The sequence below is a fragment of the Cuculus canorus genome, chromosome 6, assembly GCF_017976375.1.
Source record: "Cuculus canorus isolate bCucCan1 chromosome 6, bCucCan1.pri, whole genome shotgun sequence".
In the NCBI taxonomy this organism is placed as follows: Eukaryota; Metazoa; Chordata; class Aves; order Cuculiformes; family Cuculidae; genus Cuculus; species Cuculus canorus.
The window spans coordinates 38,772,910-38,797,705 of NC_071406.1; the positions used below are offsets into that span (position 1 = coordinate 38,772,910).

General features: G+C 46.0%; 1 protein-coding gene across 6 annotated transcripts in view; it reads right to left on the bottom strand.

Annotated features, from left to right (window-relative positions):
- The window catches only part of IKZF2 (IKAROS family zinc finger 2), a 136,779-nt gene that overhangs the window by 18,689 nt on the left and 93,294 nt on the right, over positions 1 to 24,796 (bottom strand). For all 6 annotated transcript variants that reach the window (XM_054070403.1, XM_054070404.1, XM_054070401.1 and 3 more), the window contains one exon: positions 8,196 to 8,333. In XM_054070403.1, coding sequence (XP_053926378.1) covers positions 8,196 to 8,333 — 138 coding nt within the window. The remainder of the gene's footprint in view (positions 1 to 8,195; positions 8,334 to 24,796) is intronic.

The following is a 24,796-nucleotide window of genomic DNA, read 5'->3' on the forward strand; positions in this document are numbered from 1 at the left end:
ACCAAACAAGTGGTGAATGCAGGTGTTCCGTGCCCGTCTTCCCACTTTCTGGGAACATCCCCGTGCTTAACTACATTAGCAGAATGCTCATACACCACCTTTGAGACACCAACAAGAAGTTACTATTCTATCTTTACTTATTTCACTCTTCGTTGCATGTTGGGTTAGGAAATGAAGAGCTAGAGCAAAAGGGTAGTGACCGGCTTGCACAGGGCTTTATGTCACTTGCTGACACAGCTGATCACTAAACACCTGCAGAGTGCTCTGGTTGTGTTGAGCATCCTCTTAGAACACCAAGAAGCGTGGTACCACACTGCAGATCAGCCTCAGACAGTCCAAGTCGCTTGCAATATATGTCAAAAATGTGATGCCACGTGTAGCGCTTCTCACTGCTCCGTTGCCATGAATTTAATACGCGGCCTGATTGTCCCACATTCACCTTCATAAGGTAGCAAGAGAAACCTGAGAAGGATCAGCCACTAGTCCATGCACTAATGGGATGGTGGAGGTGTAAAAAGACTGAGGAGAAGAAAGGATGGCAGAGAAATAGAAACCGAGATGATCTTGTCAAGAATTCCAATGATTTGTAAACTGTGAGCAACCCACTATATTCTCTGTGTTAGATAAACCTTCCAGGAAAGTCCTGGGTGGTATCGCAGAGGTGGCCTGAAACCAACATCTCCTGCAAGTCCTCCTCTGGTCTCTCAGGGCAGCAGACTTTCACGTAGCAGATACCTCCTCCCTGGGACTGAGCCATAAGCAAACACCACCAGCCTACTTCCCTCCCACCTAACTTCACTACCTTCAGGATCCTAATACAGAATAATCACTCCTCTGGTTTTAAACAGGCAGCTGTTTCCTAGCGCATCATATATGAAAAATAGAGTGATAAAAGCCTTGTCTTTGCCTTCTTTGTAGTAAAGGAGAGCAAACACCAGGAAATTACAAAACAGAGTATCTGCTCAGGTGAGCTTCTCAGTTCAGGCATTCATAATAAGAAAACATGGCAATTTATTCATTTGATTCCATTTGTGGCTCTGCAGCTAGGGAAAGCCGAGTACTTTGAGGCTTAGAAGCTACTATACGCTATAAAGTGATTTGCGCTGCTGCTTTTTTATTTGTACAGGATGCTCCCCCTGAGAAACACAATGGTCTCTCATTTAGAAGGCGGCTCCTGCTGGCATCAGTGAAAGAGAGGAAGAAAAAAAGCAGAAATATGAAATAAATCTAATGTTGCAACAAAACGAGATGCAGTGTTCGAGTGACCTAATTAATGCTCGGTGTGGACTGGGAGGTCTGGAATACTTTAATAGCCATGGCTATATTCCTAAGGTGATTTAGATACTGTGTTAGCTCCAGAGCTCTCTGCACTAGGAGGACTCAAGTAGAACTGAGGAGGTTGGGAAGAAGGGAAAGACGACGTCTGTTGATTTTATCCGGGAACTGGTGTCCAACTGTCCTTTTGGCTGACCAAAAACCGGCGTGTGCGGCACAACCCCCCACACTCTGCATGAAACCCTGGGTCCCTGCTCAGTGGCAGCGCTTGTCCTCGCTGCGATGGGCCAGGTTCGGACCCTTCAAGAGCTGCCATCTGTTTGTGTGCAGGACACAAGGCTGATGGTGGGGACCTCGGGAGCTGCAGAGGGTTCTACATCCCTCCTAGGAAGCCTTCCTTAAGGAATGCTGGCTTTGGGGGACCGTACTTACCCCGAAATGAGCTAAACCTCACGTTATTACTCCCACAGCCATGTGAGTAAGCCCCAAATGTAGTGAAATTTGTCTTCTATTATAACAATTAAGTAACATTTAAATAACTCTAATGCTGGGCATATTGTGTGTAAGATTTCCTAGACGGAATTTGAAACCTTTCTTCCATGAAAAGTGAATAGTGCTAAAAAAGACATCTGCTCTTCTCCAAGACAGGCAAAAAATCTGCTTGCATTCCTTTTAAAAGTAAAATCATCACCAATAAAAGCATTTTCTTTTCTACTTTTCATACTGCAACGCCTTTTTCCCACCTCAGAAGTCAACTCTATAATCCAGGACACGGCTCTTTTGCAACAGAATCACTGAATTACATCAATATTTGTGTTAGAAAGGTAACAAATAACTGGAATGTGTTTTGTTAGGTAGATTTCTGAGAAAGGAGAGATGGAAAGAGCTTCATTTCTGAACCCATTTAAAATGCACGCAAAACTGGACCAAACAAGTGAGACGTCACATTTTAAAACCCCGAAGAGTTAAGCTAAAGACCACATTGTGAATTCTAAATACATTCATTCTCATTTCAATTTAAAAATATACAAATAAAGGACAAATATAGCCCAGCCTGCATCGCTTTTTTTTTTTTTTGGTTTGTTTTGTTTTGAGGGAAAAGAAAATAAAAAAGAGGACACCCCTCTGATCACACACAACCAACAGCTGCCACAAATCAGTTGCTCCGTAGTAGAAGCTCATGTGTAGACATTTACTCTGCAGTAAACGCAATTCCTTTCTGTTGTATTTCATTGTACTTCATTACCTCGGTACCAGGGAACAGCTGACACGTTATATCTGGCTTCGATACAGCCATTTATTTTACGCTGCAAACTTTTGGTCTCAGCTCAGGAAGGCTTTTTGAATGTGAAAAATCAGGTGTCTCTCCATGAAAAGCCCACACTTGAGTATGTTTTGGCTCAGGGATGTTCTTCACTAGCGATGAGGGTGCGCTCCTAGGCTACCCATGCAAACGTTCACCTTCTCTGACACAGCTTATGACCTCAACTGCAGTTAACACCAAAAGTGGTTGCTCAGCCCAAACTCTCGATACACAAACCTGGATGGCCTTCAGAACAAAGTCTGTATTTTCATACAATGGTTTGGGTTGATAAGGGACCTCAAAGCCCATCCAGTTCCAACCCTGTCGTGGGGCAGGGACACCTCCCACTGGATCAGGGGCTCCAAGCCCCATCCAACCTGGCCTTGAACCCCTCCAGGGATGGGGCAGCCACCACTGCTCTGGGCAACTTGAGCCAGGGCTTTGCAACCCTCACAGGAAAACATTTCTTCCAAAAATGTCATCTCAATCTCCCCTCTTGCAGCTTAAAGCTGTCCTATCATCCTGTCCCTGCCCTCCCTGAACAAGAGCCCCTCCCCAGCTTTCCTGGAGCCCCTTTCAGCACTGGAAGGTGCTCTAAGGTCTCCCCACAGCCTTCTCTCCTCCAGGCTGAACAACCCCAACTCTCTCAGCCTGTCCTCGTACGGGAGGTGCCTCTCTCACCATTTTTTGGCCTCCTCTGCACTCACTCCAACAGCTCCATGTCCTCCCTGTGCTGAGGACTCCAGAACTGGATGCAGGGCTCCAGGTGAGGTCTCGTGAGAGAACAGTCTTTCCTGAAGACACTGGTCTTTCAGTCATAGTGCTCATAGTGCCTATCTTTTAGTTTTTGCTTCTTAATTTGTAAGAAACCATACACACGACTGAAAAAGTTTACGCTGTCCCAGTGCAGAAAGAATGAGGGGGAAAATGAAGTAAAAAACCCTCCCCAGCGTGCGTTTTGCTGATAAATACTTTTGTGTGCAGACAGCAGTCTCTGGGCTAAGTTTCAGCTGGTATAAATTAGTATTACTCCATCAACCTCAATTTCCTTTCCTAAGCTCACAATATTGCTATTTAGAAAAAGCATGTGTGTGCAGAGAAATGACAGGCAATAATCCCATGGACCCTGGTGCAAACCCTCCTGTGGGACCAGCATTTTAACACCGTTTTAAGCAACTATGCAAGAGGGAATGGCACAAGGCCATTGTGTTTTATGTGAAGCTGGTGTTTGAGCCTCCTGCAGCCTAGGGCTGGGCTTCTTTCTCCTAAAAAAAGTACCCTTTTCTACCCCACCTTCAGAATCTCCCTGGACTTTTCACTTTGTGGAGATGGAGAAGAACATGCAATCAGATGTAAACCACAGTTAGCCTTCAACTTTTCTCCCTGCTCATTCCTGTAAAGGTCATGTTCTTGGCATTCACTTTTTTCACTCCCAACACACCACTAGCAAGGAGACCACGGACTAATTTCTAACTCCAGGGTCAGCTCTGCTTAGCCAGAAATTGCCAACAACTAAGTCCCTGGAGCTCTCACAGCAGCTGTCATGCTCAACAAGGACTAGGACCCAGCCACAAGGAGGGGCAGCTCAGCAAGCAACCAGCACCCGGTGGGGAACGGAGATCTGGATACTAGTACATTCCTACCCACACACTGAAACTAGCCCTCCTTCTCCCTGACACTTCCCTTTGTGGCGTTAGTCAGGTGATTTAGCCAATTGTAAGACAAAGATAATTGAAATTAAAGGCCGCACCAGGCCAAGGCAAAAGCACCTGAGGAGATGTCTACAAACTGATCAACTTGAGGACAACGGTTGAAAAAACTCCACTCTCTCTAAGGGTTGCTTCCAGTTTCTAGAACAATTCATCTCCGCAGAAATAATTCAGACTGATGTTAAATGTTGGACTGTGTTGATGAGAATCGGCACGGCCACCTTCACCCTTAAATCAGGATACTAATAGGGATAAGAAAATCACAGAATAGTTTGGATTGGAAGGGATCTCAAAGCCCATCCAGTTCCACCCCCTGCCACAGGTGGGGACACCTCCCACTGGATCAGGGGCTCCAAGCCCCATCCAACCTGGCCTTGAACCCCCCCAGGGATGGGGCAGCCACCACTGCTCTGGGCAACCTGGGCCAGGGCCTACCCACCCTCACACCAAAACATTTTTTCCTAAGATCTCATCTCAATCTCCCCTCCTGCAGCTCAAAACTGTTCCCCCTTGCCCTCTCCCTGCACTCTCTGATGAAGAGCCCCTCCACAGCTTTCCCGGAACCCCTTTCAGCAATGGAAGCTGCTCTAAGTTCTCCTTGGAGCCTTCTCTTCTCCAGGCTGAACAATCTCAACTCTCCCACTCTGTCCATGTACGGGAGGTGCTCCAGCCCTCACATCATCTTTGTGGCCTCCTCTGAACTTGCTCCAACAGATCCATGTTCTTCCTATGCTGAGGACTCCAGGCAAGGATTTGCACTCAGTAAGCTTGCCGTAGTAGGCAAAATGGACATATAGTCAACTGCACTTGAATGGGCAAATCAAATAACCTTTCTCGTCTAAAAAAAAGAGACCATAATGTAAAGCTTCCAAAACCAGATTCACCCTCCTCACCCTCACTAGAAAACATTTCTTCCTAAGATCTGATCTCAGTCTCCCCTCTTGCAGCTTAAAACCATTCCCCCTCGTCCTACCCCTCGCCTCCCGGATCAAGAGCCCCTCTCCAGCTTCCCTGGAACCCCTTTCAGTACTGGAAGCTGCCCGAAAGTCTCCCCGGAGCCTTCTCTTCTCCAAACTGAACAATCCCAACTCCCTCAGCGTGTCCTCATATGGGAGGTGCTCCAGCCCTTCAATCGTTTTTGTGTCCTCCTCTTGACTTGCTCCAACAGATCCAGGTCATTCCTGCACTGAGGATTCCAGAACTGGAATTCCACACCCACCACTAGTTTGTGCATAACTGTGAAGCTGTAACCACGGGTCACACCAAAAAAAACATTCAAAATGCTCACGAAAATACTTATTTGGAAATAGAATCAGCAGAACTTAACCCCAGTGTGATGCAAAATAAACCAATGATGAAAATCTCCAAAGCAAGCGCTCACTCACCCTCTGGAATACTCCCTTCAAGTGAAAGAAGGAAATGAATGCATTTTTCAGGGTTGGACTAAGATCTAACTGTAAGCTGAGTAAGCTTCTCTATGTTTGTCCCTAGTGTCTTTATAGTCCCAGGGGGGAGGATCTTGCTGTAGACCTCTACAGGCCGGTGCTCATGACCCTCACTGCCATGCTGAGCTTCACTGGTGGGAGTGAGGTTTGTTACTGGTCCCAGCTACATCTGGAGCTGGTTGTTGCTGCCTGTCCTCGCTGTGCCCTCACTAAACAGTGCAACGAAGCCGGTGGATCAAACATCCCTTCAACGTTCACCAGGGGAGATTTAGGCATATTTGCCCAGAGGAGAAAGAGGCAATAGTTGAATTCAAAGTGCCGATTTAAGCTAATTTCGTTGAGGGAAGTAAAGTGGTTGTGTGAACATTCCTATTTAAGCTCAAGCAAAGTCAGTCGAGCTGTAAATAAAAGAACTGTCCACATGGGGTTTGCTCTGGCTTAACTTCAGCTGGTAGAAAAATCAATGCAAGGTCAACCGTTCCAGCTTCTTTGGATAGACAAGGTTAAGGACTTACCCTTCTTGTCACAGCATTAAGCAGCTTAGAAAAAGCTTTGATTTCCTCAGAAGTACACTATCAACTACTCTAAACCCTGTTTTAATAAATAACTGCAAAATAAACCCAAAAGTTGAGTGGAGTTTGGGAAGATCCTCCACAACGCGTTCTCTGAAACACCCTGGCTGTCATAACTCTATTGGGTCTCCGGTTATTCCCCCAAGGAAAGGCTGACTGAAAGGATCACCTTGCTGGTTAATAAGATGAGCACATCCTTGCAGAGCAAAGAGTGCGCGTTTTGTCGGGAAACGAGTTGGTGGTTAAACTCCTTCTATCAACAAAGCACTCCATCTAACAGACCCAGTGCACAACAAGCACCTGCAAAACCCCCAAATCAGTCTTCCCACAGCCTTTTACAAGCATAAAGCAGATAATCACTAACTTCAATGGCTTTAAAGTCACCCCTTACGTTTTAAATGCTGATTTTAGTCTCCAAGCTCGCCTACGAAGATATCAATTACTTGCTAGAGCTGTATGAACATTTTGGCAATAGGTACACTAAACACATTTTGAATGCCTTCATAGGATTAGAGCGTTCACGGAAAAATACTCTTCATGGTTTGTTGGTGCTCTTTTTCACCAAAATACAGCCCGTATTAGAAACGCAGAACAGATTTTATTTCAGGCTGTAATTTTAGGTTTTTAGAAATGACCTTTCCGAGCTTTTGCATAATTGCTTTCCAAACGGAGCCATCTGACTCCACTCAACAATGAAAAGCAGAATGGAAAAAACCCCAGGAAACATTCTTTCACCTTTTCATTTGCCTACAATCAAACTTTTTGGTATTCTATGATAATTTTCAATCAAACAGAAAACATAATCTTGATGTTTTCTCATTAGCAATGAATTTTAAATACTTCAAGTACCAAACATCTAAAGACAACTTTTAAAAGTTAAAAGATGTTCAGTGTTATAAGAGTTCCTGAAATGCTGATTTTGAATGAAATCACAACAAGTTTTTGACAGCTACCATTTAGTATTTGGTGCTACAGACAAGCCTGCAGCCCTGCAGGCTGAGACATTCTGCTCATTATCCATACTAATAGCTACGGAAATTTTTAGAAAACAAATTCATGGAGTTTGACATTTCTTGCTTTCAACAATCTTTTTGGCAATCTTCAGTCTTTATGTATATTAACACATGCAGTGTTAGTTAACATATTAATACTAACATGTGTAAATGCATATAAACATTTCTCTGGGTTATAATTACTTTCATCAATACTGTTGAATCCCATTCTGCTCTGGAGGTGTTTATATCATAGAATCACAGAACGGGGTTGGAAAGGACCTCAAAGCCCATACAGTTCCAACCCTGCCATGGGCAGGGACACCTCCCACTGGATCAGGGGCTCTCCAAGCCCCATCCAACCTGGCCTGGAACCCCTCCAGGGATGGGGCAGCCACCACTGCTCTGGGCACCCTGGGCCAGGGCCTCCCCACCCTCACAGCAAAACATATCTTCTTAAGATCTCGTCTAAATCTGCCCTCTTTCAGCTCTCCTCCTTGTTTTGGGACACAAGATAATATTACAGGTAGGAGAAATAATGATGGAATATCCCTACCATCCTTCTCTTTTATAATTATCAGAAAGGAAGGGGAGGGAATAATACATTTTATACGTGGCTTAGTCCATTTTCAGGATAACCTTGCACAGGTGGCTTTGCTTTTTTTTTTCATGTCTGCATATTTATACATTAAAAAAATCAGCAAACCCAGCACCGTTAACTCAGACAGAGTGAGGATTTAACCCATCTTTTCTCCTCCTGGGTATCTGAGCATAAGCAATCTATAAGATGGAAGTGAAGCAAAGCTGAAAGGAAGGAAGGAAAACAGATGAAAAAAACCCCCAAAACCCGCAAGAGATGCTCCAAGTCCAAGAGACCTCAAGAGGCAGTTTCCACCCACCATGGTGACTCATGACCTGCCCGGCAGCCTCCATACTGACATTCTGCAGATAGTTGTGGCAGCGTTCCTTGTGCTCCTCCAGCGAACTGCGCTGCTTGTAGCTCCGGCCGCAATAGTTGCACTTGTGAGGCTTCCCCACTGCGGAAAGAACGAGAGCGTGAGGTCAGACCCACAGTAACCCACTTCTGGCTATCAAAACCTCACACCTTTGCAACAAACAATTCTTGCAATGGAAAGACACCTAAGAAAGGTTAATCAGATCCCAGACCTGGTTCCCAGCCCCACTTTCCCACCGCACACATCTTCTTCCACCCACCGGGTACTTCACCCCATCCATTTTTCACACTATGAGAAGGAAAAAAGAGGCGGACTTGTTGGTTGCAAAGCAAATAAACAGACGAGAAGAGGGGAAACCAAACCAAATAGCTGAATCACACCCCAGGACTGCCTGTGTGTCACCAAGTCTCGTGGGAAAGAAAATTCTGAGACATCGCGCCCATGGTAGGAACAGTCGCCCACAAAAATGGGCTGCTCAACTGGCCTAATTCTGCTCCCAGCTGTGAGGAAACCCATTACCTGACCCAGAGATGTTCTTCCGTTGAGACAGCTTTACCAAAACTACTAAAGGAAGGTTGGAAAATAAAAGACAACAGAAAATGGCTTTGATAACAGCACTGTTACCTGTCAGAACTGAGCTGCCACCAGTAATTCATAGAGATCAGCTAATATTAAAATACAGCTAATACATATAAAACTATAAGAGGCCACTTTAGGGTTGTTCAGCCTGGAAAAGAGAAAGCTCCAGGGAGATCTCGGAGCAGCTTCCACCACTGACAAGGGCTCCAGGAAAGCTGGGGAAGGGGCTCTGGATCAGGGAGGGCAGGGAGAGGATGAGGGGGAATGGTTTGAAGCTGAAAGAGGGGAGATTGAGATGATATCTTAGGAAGAAATCTTCCTGTGAGGGTGGGGAGCCCCTGGCCCAGGTTGCCCAGAGCAGTGGTGGCTGCCCCATCCCTGGAGGGGTTCAAGGCTAGGTTGGATGGGGCTTGGAGCCCCTCATCCAGTGGGAGATGTCCCTGCCCACGGCAAGGTTTAAACTGGATGGGCTTTGAGGTCCCTTATCAACTCAAACCACTCCATAATTCTATGTACAAGGAAAATCAAGCCAAATGAACGCAAGACATAACTCCAACGTTTAATTTGTTTCTGTTTCACTCCGCAGCATTACGAACAAATGGCAAATGCGTCTTAATACATGCAAAACCTGGCACCGGATTCTCATAAAGCAAATCTGTTTTGCAGTGCGTCATTAAGAAACCACAAGAGTGGCCTAACCCAAGGCCAGAAAGCTGGCCAGACATGTGTTTTGCCAAGCCATGCTAATAAAGGTTTTTAATATAATTTAAACTTGTAGAACACAAACATTTATTCTCTAATAACTAAAGAGCTATTAAGTCAGTACCGCAAGTCCAGTAAAACACCACTGGCTGCGATTTTCAAAGCTGGCTGAGGGATGGGCAAGGTCCAACTTCTTCCAGAGTTTTGAAAATCTTAGGTAAGAATTTCAGTTCCTGGCCAAAGAAGTTGAGAACATTCTCTGTTGGACAATATACATGTTTCTGTTGGGTTTGTCCCAATATCGAGAGCTTTTCATGGCCATTTACTTAATGAAATCTAAGCTGTACCAATTGCAGCCAAAAAGCACCGTCACCACTGGGATGGGAAACGCAGGGAAGAGTGCAGGGGGGATACCTGGAGCCAACACAAAGCCAGGCCGAGGGCTTTTTGCCCAAGGCCTGGAGCTCCAAACATCAAGGACCAAGAGTCAGAGAAACTCTCTGGGGCCTCTGCAGGACCAGTATGTACCCCAGTGTGCACCCCATATCATGTGGTGGAAGGCAATGAAGCCTGAGCCTCTGCTACCCGAGGTGGTCAAGAAGTTTCAAATGTTTTGTGACACAATCAAGTCTTCCACCAGAGACACCGCCCCCATCGCCAACCCCCTTCCTCGCTTTTAATAAGCATTCAGAGTGCATATTTCTTTTTCTTTAGTGAGAGACAAGATTTATCCCCAGGAAAGTATCATGTCTTCAACAAACAGTTGTTGTGGTCTTTATTTTATTGCGCTCACTAGCTTACGGTGTGGCCATAACTAGCATTGGCGCTGGGAATCTCCATGGAGGCCAAGTGTAAGGCTCATTATCATTCCCAGAGTAATTGCCCTTGATGTGAATGATCCAGATCAAGCCTCAGCTCAAACATAGTCCAGCCATCCCATTCTGAAAGCACCTTTAGAAAACCATACTGGCAGCTCCCTAGCATGGAGAGACTCCTACCATCACCTCTACGATGCTTCATCAAGCATCTAGATGGCATCAATGCCTGCCAGCCTGACACCAATATTACAACCTAACTTGGTGTCTCATCAAAAAACCCAATGCAATTGGAAGGGATTGCTACCAGGTTATCACCCCGAGTCCTGCGTTCAGTTCTGGGGTCCTCAGCACAGGAAGGACATAGAGCTGTTGGAACAAGTCCAGAGGAGGCCACGGAGACAAAGTGAGAGCTGGAGCACCTCCTGTATGAGGACAGGCCGAGAGACTTGGGGTTGTTCAGCCTGGAGAAGAGAAGGCTCCAAGGAGACCTTAGAGCAGCTTCCAGTGCTGAGAGGGGCTCCAGGAAAGCTGGGGAGGGGCTCTGGATCAGGGAGGGCAGGGACAGGATGAGGGGGAACAGCTTTAAGCTGCAAGAGGGGAGACTGAGATGAGATCCTAGGAAAAAATATTCACTTGTGAGGGTGGGGAGGCCCTGGCCCAGGTTGCCCAGAGCAGTGGTGGCTGCCCCATCCCTGGAGGGGTTCAAGGCCAGGTTGGATGGGGCTTGGAGCCCCTGATCCAGTGGGAGGTGTCCCCGCCTGTGGCAAAGGCGAGGAACTGTATGGGCTTTGAGGTCCCTTCCAACCCAAACCATCCCATAGATAAGCTGTAAGATGCAAAGGAAAGGGATGACTGCTTTCAGCTATTCCAGAGATTACTACAATTAATTAAACGTATTATCGTTTAGCGCAGATAAACATACTCCCCTCCAAACTCACAGTACAAAAAACTGATTCAACAATCAAAATAGTTGGGATTGCACCTCTTCGAAAGCTTGCTCCCTGCATTGCTAGAATTTCACAAGCTATTCACACACACCCCAAAGCTGAGCTTTTCCAACGATGGTCAGCAATCCAAATTCCATCAATTATCAAGGTTCAGAGAGATGGTAAAACCTCATGATAAATGCATGATTTCTATACGTGATGTGGGATTTGAGGAACAAAACTCCCTAAGGAAAGAAATCCTCCAGCACACACGCTCCTTCCTCCGGGGAGAGGATAAGAGGATAAACAACATGTGACAAACGTTAGTCATGTTGCCTAATACACAACTGGAAGCTGATCAGATGCAACTGTAGAGAAGAAAGTTTGTGAGCTCCAGTTGAGTAGAACTGAACACAGCTCCCTTGGGTTCATTCCCAAATGATGTCTCCTTGCTCTACAGATGCAATCGTATCATAGCCTCATACACACAAAATCTGATTTACACTACAAAATTACCCAAAGTGGCCGTGACTTGGGTTGCAGAGCAATTGATCAGGTCAGACCACAACGAAATCCGTTCTGATAGCACCAGTTTGCATCACCTGTTTGGTAAGAGATGCAGCCAGCCGAGGCAGCAATTACGATCCAAGTCTGGATTTTAGAAACCTTGTGGCTGTGACAAACGTCAAGTGATTGAAACAGCTGCAAATTTCCCCTTGGATTCTCAAAGCAACTCATGAAAAAATATATATGCTTTTGGACATGAAGGATGCCACTTTTCCCTGTTTCGGATTACTCCATAGAAAGATGCAGAACTGTCTATAAGAATTCAGCTCTGGTGATCTCCTCAACAACATACTTTGTTCCACATATCAAACCACCATATGAAACCAAATGAATGCCAAGAGAGATTTCAGCCTTTCTCAAATACTCTACAAGAAGTAAACACGAGCAGTAAAAATTTGCTCTTTGTCAGGGACTGTAGTGATAGGACGAGGGGGAACGGTTTTAAGCTGAAGAAGGGGAGATTTAGATTGAATATTAGGAAGAAATGTTTTGCTGTGAGGGTGGGGAGGCCCTGGCCCAGGTTGCCCAGAGCAGTGGTGGCTGCCCCATCCCTGGAGGGGTTCAAGGCCAGGTTGGATGGGGCTTGGAGCCCCTGATCCAGTGGGAGGTGTCCCTGCCCATGGCAGGGGTGGAACTGGATGGGCTTTGAAGTCCCTTCCAATCCAAATCATTCTATGAAAAGTTGCCCCCAAAACATACGGCTTGCACTACTGGGCAAGAGCTGCCTTGGTCTATAGGCCATTGACTGGAAGGGAAATACTCCAACAATGGTACAGTCTACCTAAATCCACTCCAAGCACCCACTGAAGGCATCTGTTTCCATCATCGAGCTGTTTCCACAGAGCCATTTTCTATGCAAAGCTACTCTAAGTTTGGCTCAGCTCACTTGGTACAGAACCATTAAGTCTGGAAAAGACCTCTAAGATCATCAAATCCAAGTTGCCTTCTTTGAGATCCTCACTGTAGTCCATGGTACAGAGACACCACACTTAGCGTACATAACCACCTCTGCCAATGGTGGTGGCACCAAAGCAAAGTCAGCTTGGAAATTCCTTGTTAAGGTAATTAATCCTTGTTCACCTTTTCAGGGAAACCAATCAGATAAAAAATTACCACCGCTCATTCTCTTAGAAATAACACAATACAACAAACGCAAAAAAGCCCAAAAACCTTGAGAAATCTTTGCTTTGTCGTTGAACTGGGAAAGGCCAGGGCACTGGGCAAAACCCCGTGGCCACGCCTATGAAACAGCTAACTTTGAGAACATAAAAACCCGCTTTATATTTTATATGTCAGAATTTCCACACATTTAAAGCTCTGATTTGTTCAGATGACGATGTGGCACAAAAAACCCACAGTGGAGTCACAGCCTCAAATGGAAAATATTATGACAGTCACAGTGAAAAAGACATTTCAATACGAAGTATAATTTTTACCATGAAACAGGTAAACCACTTGTCAAAATTCACAGAGAAATAGAGTTTCCTTGTGAAATTAAAACGCTCGTGTGGAAGGAGGAGGGGGAAGAGGAGGAAGACTTAAAAGGCAAGGTGTTTCTGAGTTAGGAATACTTTGAGTTCTGTAGGTGAACTTTGATAGCTGAGGAGCCTGCGTGCGGCAACAATGAGATGGTGTAACTCTAAGGTCAAGATTTAAGACAGAAAGCAGACTTGGGCAGAGGGAAACTTCTTTATAGTCATAAAAAAAAGGTCAGTGAAAGAGAAAGAGCCCGTAAGGCATTTGCGTGGCATTTTGTTCTCCAAAGACATGGGAGTGCATAGCAGAACACAAAGTAAGTCAAAGGGAAATAACAAGGCATCCCAGGTAATATCTTGCCATAAGCACGTAACATGAAAAAGGCCTACATAACAGGTTAAGAGCAACGACGCACTCTGCTGAGCCAAAATCCTGCCTACGTTAAGACCAACAACAAAACAAGCACCGGTTTCAGCAGTCAGGATCAGCTTCTCCTTCGTTCCCCCACTTCAGGTACCATGTTCTTCTCTGCTGGAGCGCAGAGCGGAACTTCCTCCCATCCAGCTCCCCAGATCCTGACTCCCTACGACAACTCAACTGCTAACGCAACCACTTCATACAGCAAAGGGCATTACTAGGGCCGCGTGACGTCTGTCAGCCCAACCCAAGGACTAGAGACTTTGCACTGAGCTTTGTACCAGACTTTTATTATTTTTGCATTATTGCCCCACCAAGGCCTTGCCAGGGATGCCAGCCAAGACTTCTGAACTAAACGGCCTTCTGACGTAGCTACTTTTGGTCTGAGGAAGTCCATCCAATAGCAGCACACTGAACATGACTTCCTTCTGTATAAACGGACCTCCCTCTTGGTCCCTCGCAAAGGAAACCCCTGTACTCTCCAACGGAAGTTTTATGAAGAAGCATCAGAGAAGTTTAAATGTCCTTTTGGGCTGATACAACTATTAGTGAGGCTGAAGAACTGTCTGACGTGATCATAACCAGCACTAAGAACATGATCTGAGGACTAGAGCATCTTCTGTACGAGGACAGGCTGAGAGACCTGAGGTTGTTCAGCCTGGAGAAGAGAAGGCTCCGAGGAGACCTTAGAGCAGCTTCCAGTGCTGAAAGGGGCTCCAGGAAAGCTGTGGAGGGGCTCTGGATCAGGGAGGGCAGGGATAGGACAAGGGGAATAGTTTTAAACTGCAAGAGAGGAGATTGAGATGAAATGGAGAGACCCTGGCCCAGGGTGCCCAGAGCAGTGGTGGCTGCCCCATCCCTGGAGGATGTTCAAGGCCAGGTTGGATGGAGGCTTAGAACAACCTGATCCAGTGGAAGGTGTCCCTGCCCATGGCAGGGGTGGAACTGGATGGGCTTTGAGGCCCCTTCCAACCCTAAGAATTCTAATTCTCATTCATTAACTCATTATGTCTCCTTTCTCCCCTAAAACTGGAAGCTGCTTGGGAGAGGAGAGCTGCCCTGCAGTCACTCCGTGCCTACCACCAAGCAGTCCTTTGCCTCAAATTGGGAGTGATCACAGTAAGCTCAGTTTTAACGATTAATACGATTAAGGCGCCTGGGTTGGGTCTAGGCAGCGCAGGGTTCAACTTTTAGTTACGCCACAAATTCTGTGACTGCAGGCAAGTTATTCCGATTTCTCATGCTTCAATTATTCATATGTATGATTAAGCTAATAATTCCCTTCTTCATCGCATGTAAATGAATCCGTGCACTTTGCGAGATGCACAGAGGCTAATTCGGTGAGGCTCACAAGAAGTAGGCAGAAACAGAAAAAAATGTCCCGTATCTCTACTGAGAAATTAAGGACTTAATACACCGTGATTTTATTAGACAGGGGAGCGAACATTAAAGAGCGGGAGGTGATATTTAGGAGAGCAGAGGATGAAACAGGAATAAGAAAATCAAATCAGAAGAAAAACAGGTGGCATATAAGGCGATTTCACAGAGTCGTTTAGGTTGAAAAGGACCTCTGAGATCACCTAGTCCAACCATACCTGTCCACTACTAAACCAGATCCCTGACATCTCGTCTTTCTGTCTTTTAAACCCCTCCAGGGATGGGGACTCCATCATCTCCCTTGGCAGCCTCTGCCAGAGCCTGAGAACCTTTTCCATATTTTTCCTAATAACTCACTTAAACCTCTCCTGGCACAACTTGAGGCTGTTTCCTCTTGTCCTATCACTTGTCATTTAGGAGAAGAGCCCAGCACCCATCTCACCACAACCTCCTTTCAGGCAGTTGTAGACAGTGATGAGGTCTCCCCTCAGCCTCCTTTTCTCCAGGCTAAACAACCCCAGGTCCCTCATCTGCTCCTCGTAAGCCCTGTTCTCCAGCCCCTCCACCAGCTTGGTTGCCCACCTCTGAACAAGCTTCAGTGCCTCCATGTCCTTCTTTGCAAGCACAGTGTCCTTTCAGGCCATGAAATTGTCCAGGGCAATGCAAAACACCCCCTGGCTTGGTGATATTTAACACAAGACCAAAAAGGAGACTGTGCAACAGTCATAAAAAGGTGGATATAACAGCTGCTGTGGTTCTTCTCACCTCCAGCGGTCCAGAGACGAGGAAGCGACTGTGAGAGCCAGGGAGGACGAAGGCCGTGCTGAGGTTTCAGTAGGAGAGCTGAGGCTGTGGGGATGCAACACACAGGCCCTGTGGTTCACTACTGTAATTAAACAGCACACTTTGGCTTCCCTAGAGCTGCCTAGCTCAGAGCTTCACACACGCAAATATTTACATGAATAACAGACCCTTGAACGAATTAATCACCAAAAAAATTAAAGACAGACCTAAGCCCATGCTGGCGCTGAGCAGCGAGGAACATTGCAAAGGAAACTGCCTCCCACTCCGATGCTGCACCGTGCTGCTGTGCTTAATGACTGTAAATGTGTTCATTGAAATTCATGGGGGATCTTGGGTTTGTTGCTTTTATTTTTTTTTTTTTTTGCCTAGGAGATTACACACACACAATAATCGGTGTACACTGGAGTTTGGAAATAACACCCAACCTGAGATTGTCCAAGACACCCTGCATGCAGAAGCCACAACACATAAACAGAATCACAGAATCACAAGGTTGGAAAGGACCCATTGGATCATCGAGTCCAACCATTCCTAACACTCCCTAAACCGTGTCCCTCAGCACTTCATCCACCCGTTCCTTAAACACCTCCAGGGAAGGCGACTCGACCACCTCCCTGGGCAGCTGTTCCAGTACCCAATGACTCCTACTGTGAAGAATTTTTTTCTGATATCCAACCTGAACCTCCCCTGACACAGCTTCAGGCCATTCCCCCTTGTCCTGTCCCCTGTCACTTGGGAGAAGAGCCCAGCTCCCTCCTCTCCACAACCTCCTTTCAGGTAGTTGTAGAGAGCAATAAGGTCTCCCCTCAGCCTCCTCTTCTCCAGGCTAAACAACCCCAGCTCTCTCAGCCGCTCCTCGTCAGACTTGTTCTCCAGCCCCCTCACAGCTTCATTGCTGTTCTCTGGACACACTCCAGAGCCTCAACATCCTTCTTGTGGTGAGGGGTCCAGAACTGAACACAGTATTCGAGGTGCGGTCTCACCAGTGCCGAGTACAGAGGGAGAATAACCTCCCTGGACCTGCTGGTCACACCATTTCTCATCCAAGCCAAGATGCCGTTGGCCTTCTTGGCCACCTGGGCACACTGCTGGCTCATGTTCAGTCGGCTGTCAACCAGCACCCCCAGGTCCTTCTCCTCCATGCAGCTCTCCAGCCATTCTTCCCCCAGTCTGTAGCACTGCATAGGGTTGTTGTGCCCCAAGTGCAGGACCCGGCATTTGGCCTTGTTAAACCTCATGCCATTGGTCTCAGCCCAGCAGTCCAGCCTGTTCAGATCCCTTTGCAGAGCCTCCCTACCCTCCAGCAGATCCACACTTCCTCCCAGCTTAGTGTCATCTGCAAACTTGCTGAGGGTGCACTCAATGCCTTCATCCAGGTCATTGATAAAGACATTGAACAGTGCTGGACCCAGCACTGAGCCCTGAGGAACTCCACTTGTTACTGGCCTACAGCTGGAGTTAACTCCATTGACCACCACTCTCTGGGCCATCCAACCAGTTTTCAACCCAGGAAAGCGTGCGCTTGTCCAGGCGCACAGAATTATAGAACGGTTTGGGTTGAAAAGGACCTCAAAGCCCATCCAGTTCCACCCCCTGCCACGGGCAGGGACACCTCCCACTGGATCAGGGGCTCCAAGCCCCATCCAACCTGGCCTTGAACCCCTCCAGGGATGGAGCAGCAACCACGGTTTCTCTGGGCAACCTGAGCCAGGGCCTCTCCACCCAGGCTACCACAGCACACAACCACACAGCCTCATGATGGGCAGCCTCAAGCACCTCCACTACTGAGCGCCCAACTTGTGACATCTTACAGCAGTCTGATTTTGAGAAAGAACCAAATCTCTTATCACATCATGAAAACTTTGCCTTCACCTTTTAACGCTTCCCAGCTCAAGCATAGGCAGCACTGCCTGGAATACATTTCATAGGATGCAGGTTTCTAGACCTCATGGAGTTCTCCTGTCTCCATTCTGCAAGCACATTAGAGATTATTGTATTTTGGGCCAACTATTAGGGTTCGTGAAAACATGTGGTGAAGGACAGCGTCACTAGATTTTCCGGCAGAGGAGACCACACAGCTAGATCTGTGCTTACAAACATTTCTGGACACCTCAAAAGGTTCAAAACCCAAAACAAAGCATTAAAACAGGAGAAGCCTACATACACACCATTATGCAACTAGTACTTTCTTGACTTGAAGATTAAATTTCATAACCTCGTGGTCCAATGCCTCTTAAAGATTATTATTAGTTGCCTATTGATATATATGTGGCTGTTCAACATCTCGTGAGCTTCCCATTTGAATTTCCCATTCTTCGATTTCAAATGAAAAAATGGCTTGTCCTGACTTTTTGCACAGCGGTCATCAATGATAAATTATTTCTGTTGACAACTACCACGTACTATTACAGGAGTCCTAGGCAGCCAGCAATGAAACACCACCAGTTTACACCAGCATGCAGTAAAACAAAGGCAAAACACTGCACCTATGCACCCTTTGTTTTCTAGACATGCCGGCCTTTGCTATAAATATCTCCAGGGCACAAAACACCGGCTTGACACCCGCACCTACCTGCCGGTTGTTTACGGTGCTGTAAAATAAGTGGCTAGTGGTGAAATACCATACCAGCGTTCAGTCCTTACTTGATCTTTGTGGTTAGCAATACCAAACATGACATTAGAGAGAAACTTCGCAGACTTCATCCATGCTACGTTTGGGCTAGAACCGATCACAAAAGCACACGCGTGCACGTGAAAAACAAGTAAATGCACTGGGCAGGACACACTTGCAAGTATCTATGTCTTCTCTACATATAAAACCACGGATCTGCTGTAATCAGGGAACATCAGCGCTTGTGTACAACAGTTTAGGGGCTGGCATGCTTCTTTGTACCTTCAAGGTGGTTCTGTTTGCAGCCTCTTATTACTTAAACAGTTTATGACAATTTATGGCTCTGTTATTTAATCCGATTCATCAGATTGTGTTTATTTATTAGCTGATCTGCAGGATTTTACAGATAAAACAATGTTCCAATCTGTCACAAGGGTTGTTTAAGTAAGTAGGTGGCTTTTTTTTGTGCCAGAAGTTTTACAAATAGACAAACAAACTAACTCCTGTTGCACTGGCACAGTCACAGCAATACTGAAAGCTCCTCAACTGTCCAAATACTTGCAAGGCTCCTGCCACAGCCTCTCAGCACCCATTAAATAGTTAAAAACGGAAAAGCCAAAATCTTACACCCCATTTTCTTCCTTCACAGCACAGCAAACAGTTCACTCTGTAAGTTTTTATGTCATATGTGTGAATAATGAATGAAAATATACATGTCTACATGAAACCATGCAAATAAACTACATAGTAAATAAAAGAAAATACAGATAAGGATGCTAACGGTGTATTTAGATCTGAAAAATGATAAATCCATGGATCCTTGCTCCAATTCCGTGTCCCAAAAAAGATACAGAATCACAGAATCACTTAGTTGGAAAAGATCTTTAAGATCATAGCGTCCAGCCGTACCTACTGCTAAACCAGATCCCGGAGCACCTCGTCTGCCCGGCTTTAAACTCCCCCCAAGGACGGGGATTCCACCACCTCCCTGGGCAGCCTCTGCCAGGGCTTCACCACTCTTTCAGTAAAGAAACGTTTCCTGATATTCAGTCTAAACCTTCCCTGGGGCAACTTGAGGCTATTTCCTCTCATCTTGTCACTTGAGAGAAGGGACCAGCACCCACCGGACTACAACCATCTTTCAGGCAGCTGCAGACAGTGATGAGGTCTCCCCTTAGTTCCCTTTACTCCAGGCTAAACAGCCCCTGGTCCCTCAGCTGCTCCTCATAACCCTTGTTCTCCAGTCCCTTCCCCAGCTCCATTCCCTTCTCTGGACATGCTCCAGCCCCTCAATGTCCTTCTTGTAGTGAGGAGCCCAAAACTGAACACATTTCAAGATACCACAGCAGATAACAGACAGAAGCTCTCCTCACATATCTCTCTCGGCTTACCTTAATTTCCTTCATTATAAGAGTCTCAAGGCTGGCAAATGGCACTCGATGCTCATATTTTAGTTTCTATTAATGTCAAAGGAGCTCTCAGATCCCTCATATACATCTGAAAATCTCAAGTGCAAATGTCTGAGCCTGTGGTGTGAGGCCACTGAGCTGGGCGTGCTGTCCTTGCCCTGTCCCAGTCCTCCAGGCACCCCTGGCACTGGTGGCCTTTCCAGGAATTTTACACTGACTCCAAAATGGTTAAACTCTATTAAAAAGGGACTCTGTTTACACAGCACTCTCCTGGTGAGATAAACTAACAAAACCCAGGAAGTCCACAAAATAATGGGGTGTTTTATCACCTGGCTAGCTTCAAAATCACTTAAAGGCAGCCAAGTTTATTGCAAATTACTTTTAAAGGGGGACAAGCCCCGCAACGAAGACGAAGGAGGTGACTTTGGGAAGGAATGCCTCCACGCTACCTAGATGTAGGTGGGAACTGTCTTAAGACAGAGGTTGAACCTTAACTATACGTACCAGCTCTATACATTCCACACTATTTCAGGCTTTAACGTTACATTAAAGTCAACTTTATAAGAGGAGCGTCAATTGGTTCACACCACAAACCTCCCAAGGAATGCTCATTGGCTTTCCCTCTCTTCACTTTAACTCTGCTCCAGCGATAGGGTAAGCAGGAAAAACGCAAACGAGTTTAGGTGGGCCTGTTGCTGTTCTCCACTCCTCATCGGTGCACAGTGCAGCAGGAATTTAAGGAGGTGACTGGAGATCCCCACATCATCACAAGCTGAGGTCCAACTGCAGGTGGAGAGTAAAAGCTCACACACGCAGCGCAGGGTGTGGGTACCTCGGTGCAGATCAGGAATGCTGCTGGACAAACACTCCCTTGTGAAGTGCTTTTGTTTGCTTTGGGTTTTTTTTTTTTTTCCCCTTTTGCCTTTGGGTAAAACAAGTGCAGATGTTGGGACAAATTCGGAGGCAGTATCACTGGAAGCAACACCCTGAAGGCAACTCCCATCAGCTGCTTTCAGTTTATATTCATTGCAAGCGCAGCCCCCTCGCCTGTCTCGTAGAACCCTTTAGCATCAAAAAGCCGACAGAAGCTATGAGTTATTTGAAGCAAGCAGCGTCAGAGAATTACCAGTTGTTTTGTACTACACAAACAAAATGAGATGGAAAGAACACATGACAATGAACTTCCACTCCAGTACCAGATATTTTTCTTCTACATAAAACCACTGAACGAGCCCTTAACCCTAGCTCACTTCTTCCCGTCCCATGGCAATGAGCTCCAACTACGAGGCTCCTACACAAAACCAAGTATTTCTCTTAGCGCCTGGCATTTTTCCCCGTTGTCACATATTGACAGGCTGAGAGTTGGGCTTGTTCAGACTTCTCTCCTGCAGAAGAGAAGGTTTCAGGGAGACCTTAGAGCAGCTTCCAGTGGTGAAAGGGGCTCCAGGAAAGCTGGGGAGGGACTCTGGGTCAGGGAGGGCAGGAAGAGAACAAGGAGGGAATAGTTTGAAGCTGCAAGAGGGGAGATTAAGATGAGATCTTAGGAAGAAATGTTTCCTGTGATAGTGGAGAGACCCTGGCCCAGGTTGCCCAGAGCGGTGGTGGCTGCCCCATCCCTGGAGGCGTTCAAGGCCAGGTTGGATGGGGCTTGGAGCCCCTGATCCAGTGGGAGGTGTCCCTGCCCGTGGCAAGGGGTTGGAACTGGCTGGGTTTTTAAAAGGTCCCATCAAACCCAAACCCTTTTGTGACTCTATGATACCAGGAGACAGGAAGAACGTGCTCCAGTTTCCCTTTACATATGTTTTCCCTTTTTCTGTCACTATCAGAAACAAAGTTTTGGAAACACTCTATTAACAGCAAGCTGTCACGAAGATAATAGCCACACGGGAGGGATAATATTGACAGCTCCTCTTCTTTTCCTAACCACTGATGTTGGGAGTTTTCAGTTATTTTGATCAAGGCCAGCACTGAAAGGGAGCCTTGCTTCCAAAAGCAGGTCAGGTTGTGAAACTAATGGGCTCCTTTGGGACATGAAATTTTTATCCATGCTTTCCTTACTGCCCAAGCACCCGTGTGGTCCACGCCTTTGTGTCACCCTCGTGAAGATTTGCTGTTCAATCGTGGTTTTGTCATCTCTTGCACAGACGTCAAATGAGGTCAAACAGAAGAAGAGCTGACTGCCTCCTTTTACCCAAGCAGTTTTTCCTCTCTCCTCCTGTTGCTCTCTGCCTGACAACACAGATATTTACTGAGGAGCTCGAAATAAGGGTGGTTTTCTCCAGCAAGCAGTGCTGAGCCAAGCTATGCTGCAGACTTCAGAAAGCCTCACTTGCTGAAGGCTCCTCCAGGGTGAAGCTTTTTAGCCCAGCATTTGCTCCAGGTTCATCGAGACAAATAAATCTGCTGCCACCAGGGCTGGACAGACACCTTCTTTCTCCTCACAGACACTTGTGGTCTTCACCGCTCCACACCCAAAGTTAGTCAAAGTATGTGGGAAGGGGAATCGGGACTGTTTTGTAAGATAACAATTCTTAGCACAACAATAAATTAACAGAAAAGAGATCTCTTAAAAGCTGATGTGATCCTTTAACTCTCGAGAGATGAATCTGGGATACTGGACAGCTGCTGTTCCAGCACAAACCTCTACCTCACACGTCCATGTCTGATGTTGAAGCTACATTAGTCTTTTAGGTAATAAGATTCAGTGATTCCCGTTAGCATCAAGATCTTTCCTGGTTGCTTTTTTGTAACACAAAAAATAATGAGTGTTCCAGAGCACTCTCTAAAGCCCGGGGTCTTTCAAGCTTCCTCAGTGCAGAAAATAAGAAAGCAGGGAGGAAGGAAAAATCTGGGATTTCAGGGTGTTTCTCTTTTGGTGCGATTAGTTTTGCGCTACAAGCCATGGAAAGATTCAGAAACTGTTATCGTGGTTGAAAAGAAGGCAGACAGAATGAAAGGAAATTAAATATGGGTGTGAAATTAAACCAAAAGTAAGAAAAAGAAAAGAAGGAACCAAAAAGCAACCGCATGAGCTGAAAGTAAAGACAGAAAAGGTAGAGAACACAAAACAGCTCTCTAAACATCCAGAAGCACTTTTAGGTTTCCTGTTAAACCATGGAATTTAGGAAGCTCTGGACATACTTAACTGCACTCCTTGATGGAAAAACATCCAAACAAAAATTCATACCAAAGGTTCCACGAGGCGGTTAAAGAGAGGCGATTTCTCTGAGAGGTCTGAATGAAGAGTGATAGAGTGTAAAAATTCTCAATACCTGGGAGAAGAAAAACCTCTCTTTCTCATTTTCCTACATGTAATTTCTGTTCTTTGTGCATGGAGTCTTGTAACCGACTCAGCAGACAAAGACTTAGGACATCTGGGTTCATTCCTATCTGTGACATTCATGCCTTGAATGCCACAGACAAGTCTCTTTCTGTCTGCACTCTAGGTTCACCCTCTGCAGAAGGTGGCTGGGCAGCAAACCTTGCTGTCATCTTGTCTTGGGCTTCAACAATCTGATAAACGACTGTCTCTCGCTACGAGTTACATATCACCTGACACAAAATGGTCCTTACCCTTCTCTTCATCAACAGCACAATCCTACGCAGGGGACTGCACGCCAGCCAGGTCAAACCCATCCTGGACTTCACGCTGATCAGAAATCTCATCCATCTCAACCAAAACTGTGCTCGCAGTCTCCTCAAGTTGGCTCATCATTAGCCCCTGGGACAAACTCATCGCTGGTAGAAGACTAATGATATGAGCATAATGGACACATTTTTCACAATATCGCTAACGCCAACATTTTCCTGTGGCACGCAAAAGTCAAACAAAGCACTTTTCCTGGTGGATGATCTATTTGTTGAAGCTGAGCAGCTTCATTCCAACTAAACATGCTAAATATGCACCCTTTGATGCCGCTCAGTGGAAATGTAGCTATGGATATGGAGACAGACCTGATCCTACGGCGTTACCAGCACCTTTGTTTTCACACTAGCTCAGATGCGATGCTGTGCTTCCCTTCATCTCCAGCTCCTAAGACTCTTAACCAGAAAGAAAAGTTAACTCGTGTGTTCTCTCACTCCTTCCCCACTCGTGAAATGAATATCATAAGGTAAACAGAAAAGCAGATTTATCACCTTTCACTCTTCTCATTTCTAAGTGTCTACGACGTGGCAGATCCAGATTAATGATTTTATAATTCCTGGGGTTAGAAACACATCAACAGCGTAAGCTCTGAGGAATCATGACAGCATCACTGGAGTTTCTAGAGATCAGTACAACTACAACTGATAGCAAAAGCTCAGTCATTTTGTTGAAAAACACTTCTGCAAATCACGTTTTCCTCCTAGAAATCTTCCATTTTCCTGTTTAAAAATCCAGTGGAATTAAGGTGATTTTGCTCCCCAAAAGTGCTTTTACTTATGCTTTAAATCATTTTGCTATTCCATCTTAGTGTTTTATAGGAAGAAAACTAATATTATATATGAATCACAGGATAAAGTGCCTCCTACAGAAGACATCACTCTACAAGGAGCACATTGTAAGTAGCACACTCACTCTGCATTTAATTCTCATTTACAGATGAGCTCCACAGCCAGAATGCTGCTCGTATCAGTTTTTGTTTTCATAACCTATTCCTGACACTTGACAAGAACTGGGAGTGCTGCTCCAGGATTTGGCAAGAAGGAACAGGTTGTGGATGAGCAGGTTTCTCTGACTCACCTGCACGGATCAAGAAGGAAAAATAAAAGGGAGAGGGTGGAGGTTGCAAAGGGAAAAAAATAAAATAGAGAGAGAGAGAGGGAGAGAGAGAGAGGAGTGACGTGTTCCCTTGGATGCGGTGTGTAATGCAGCTGG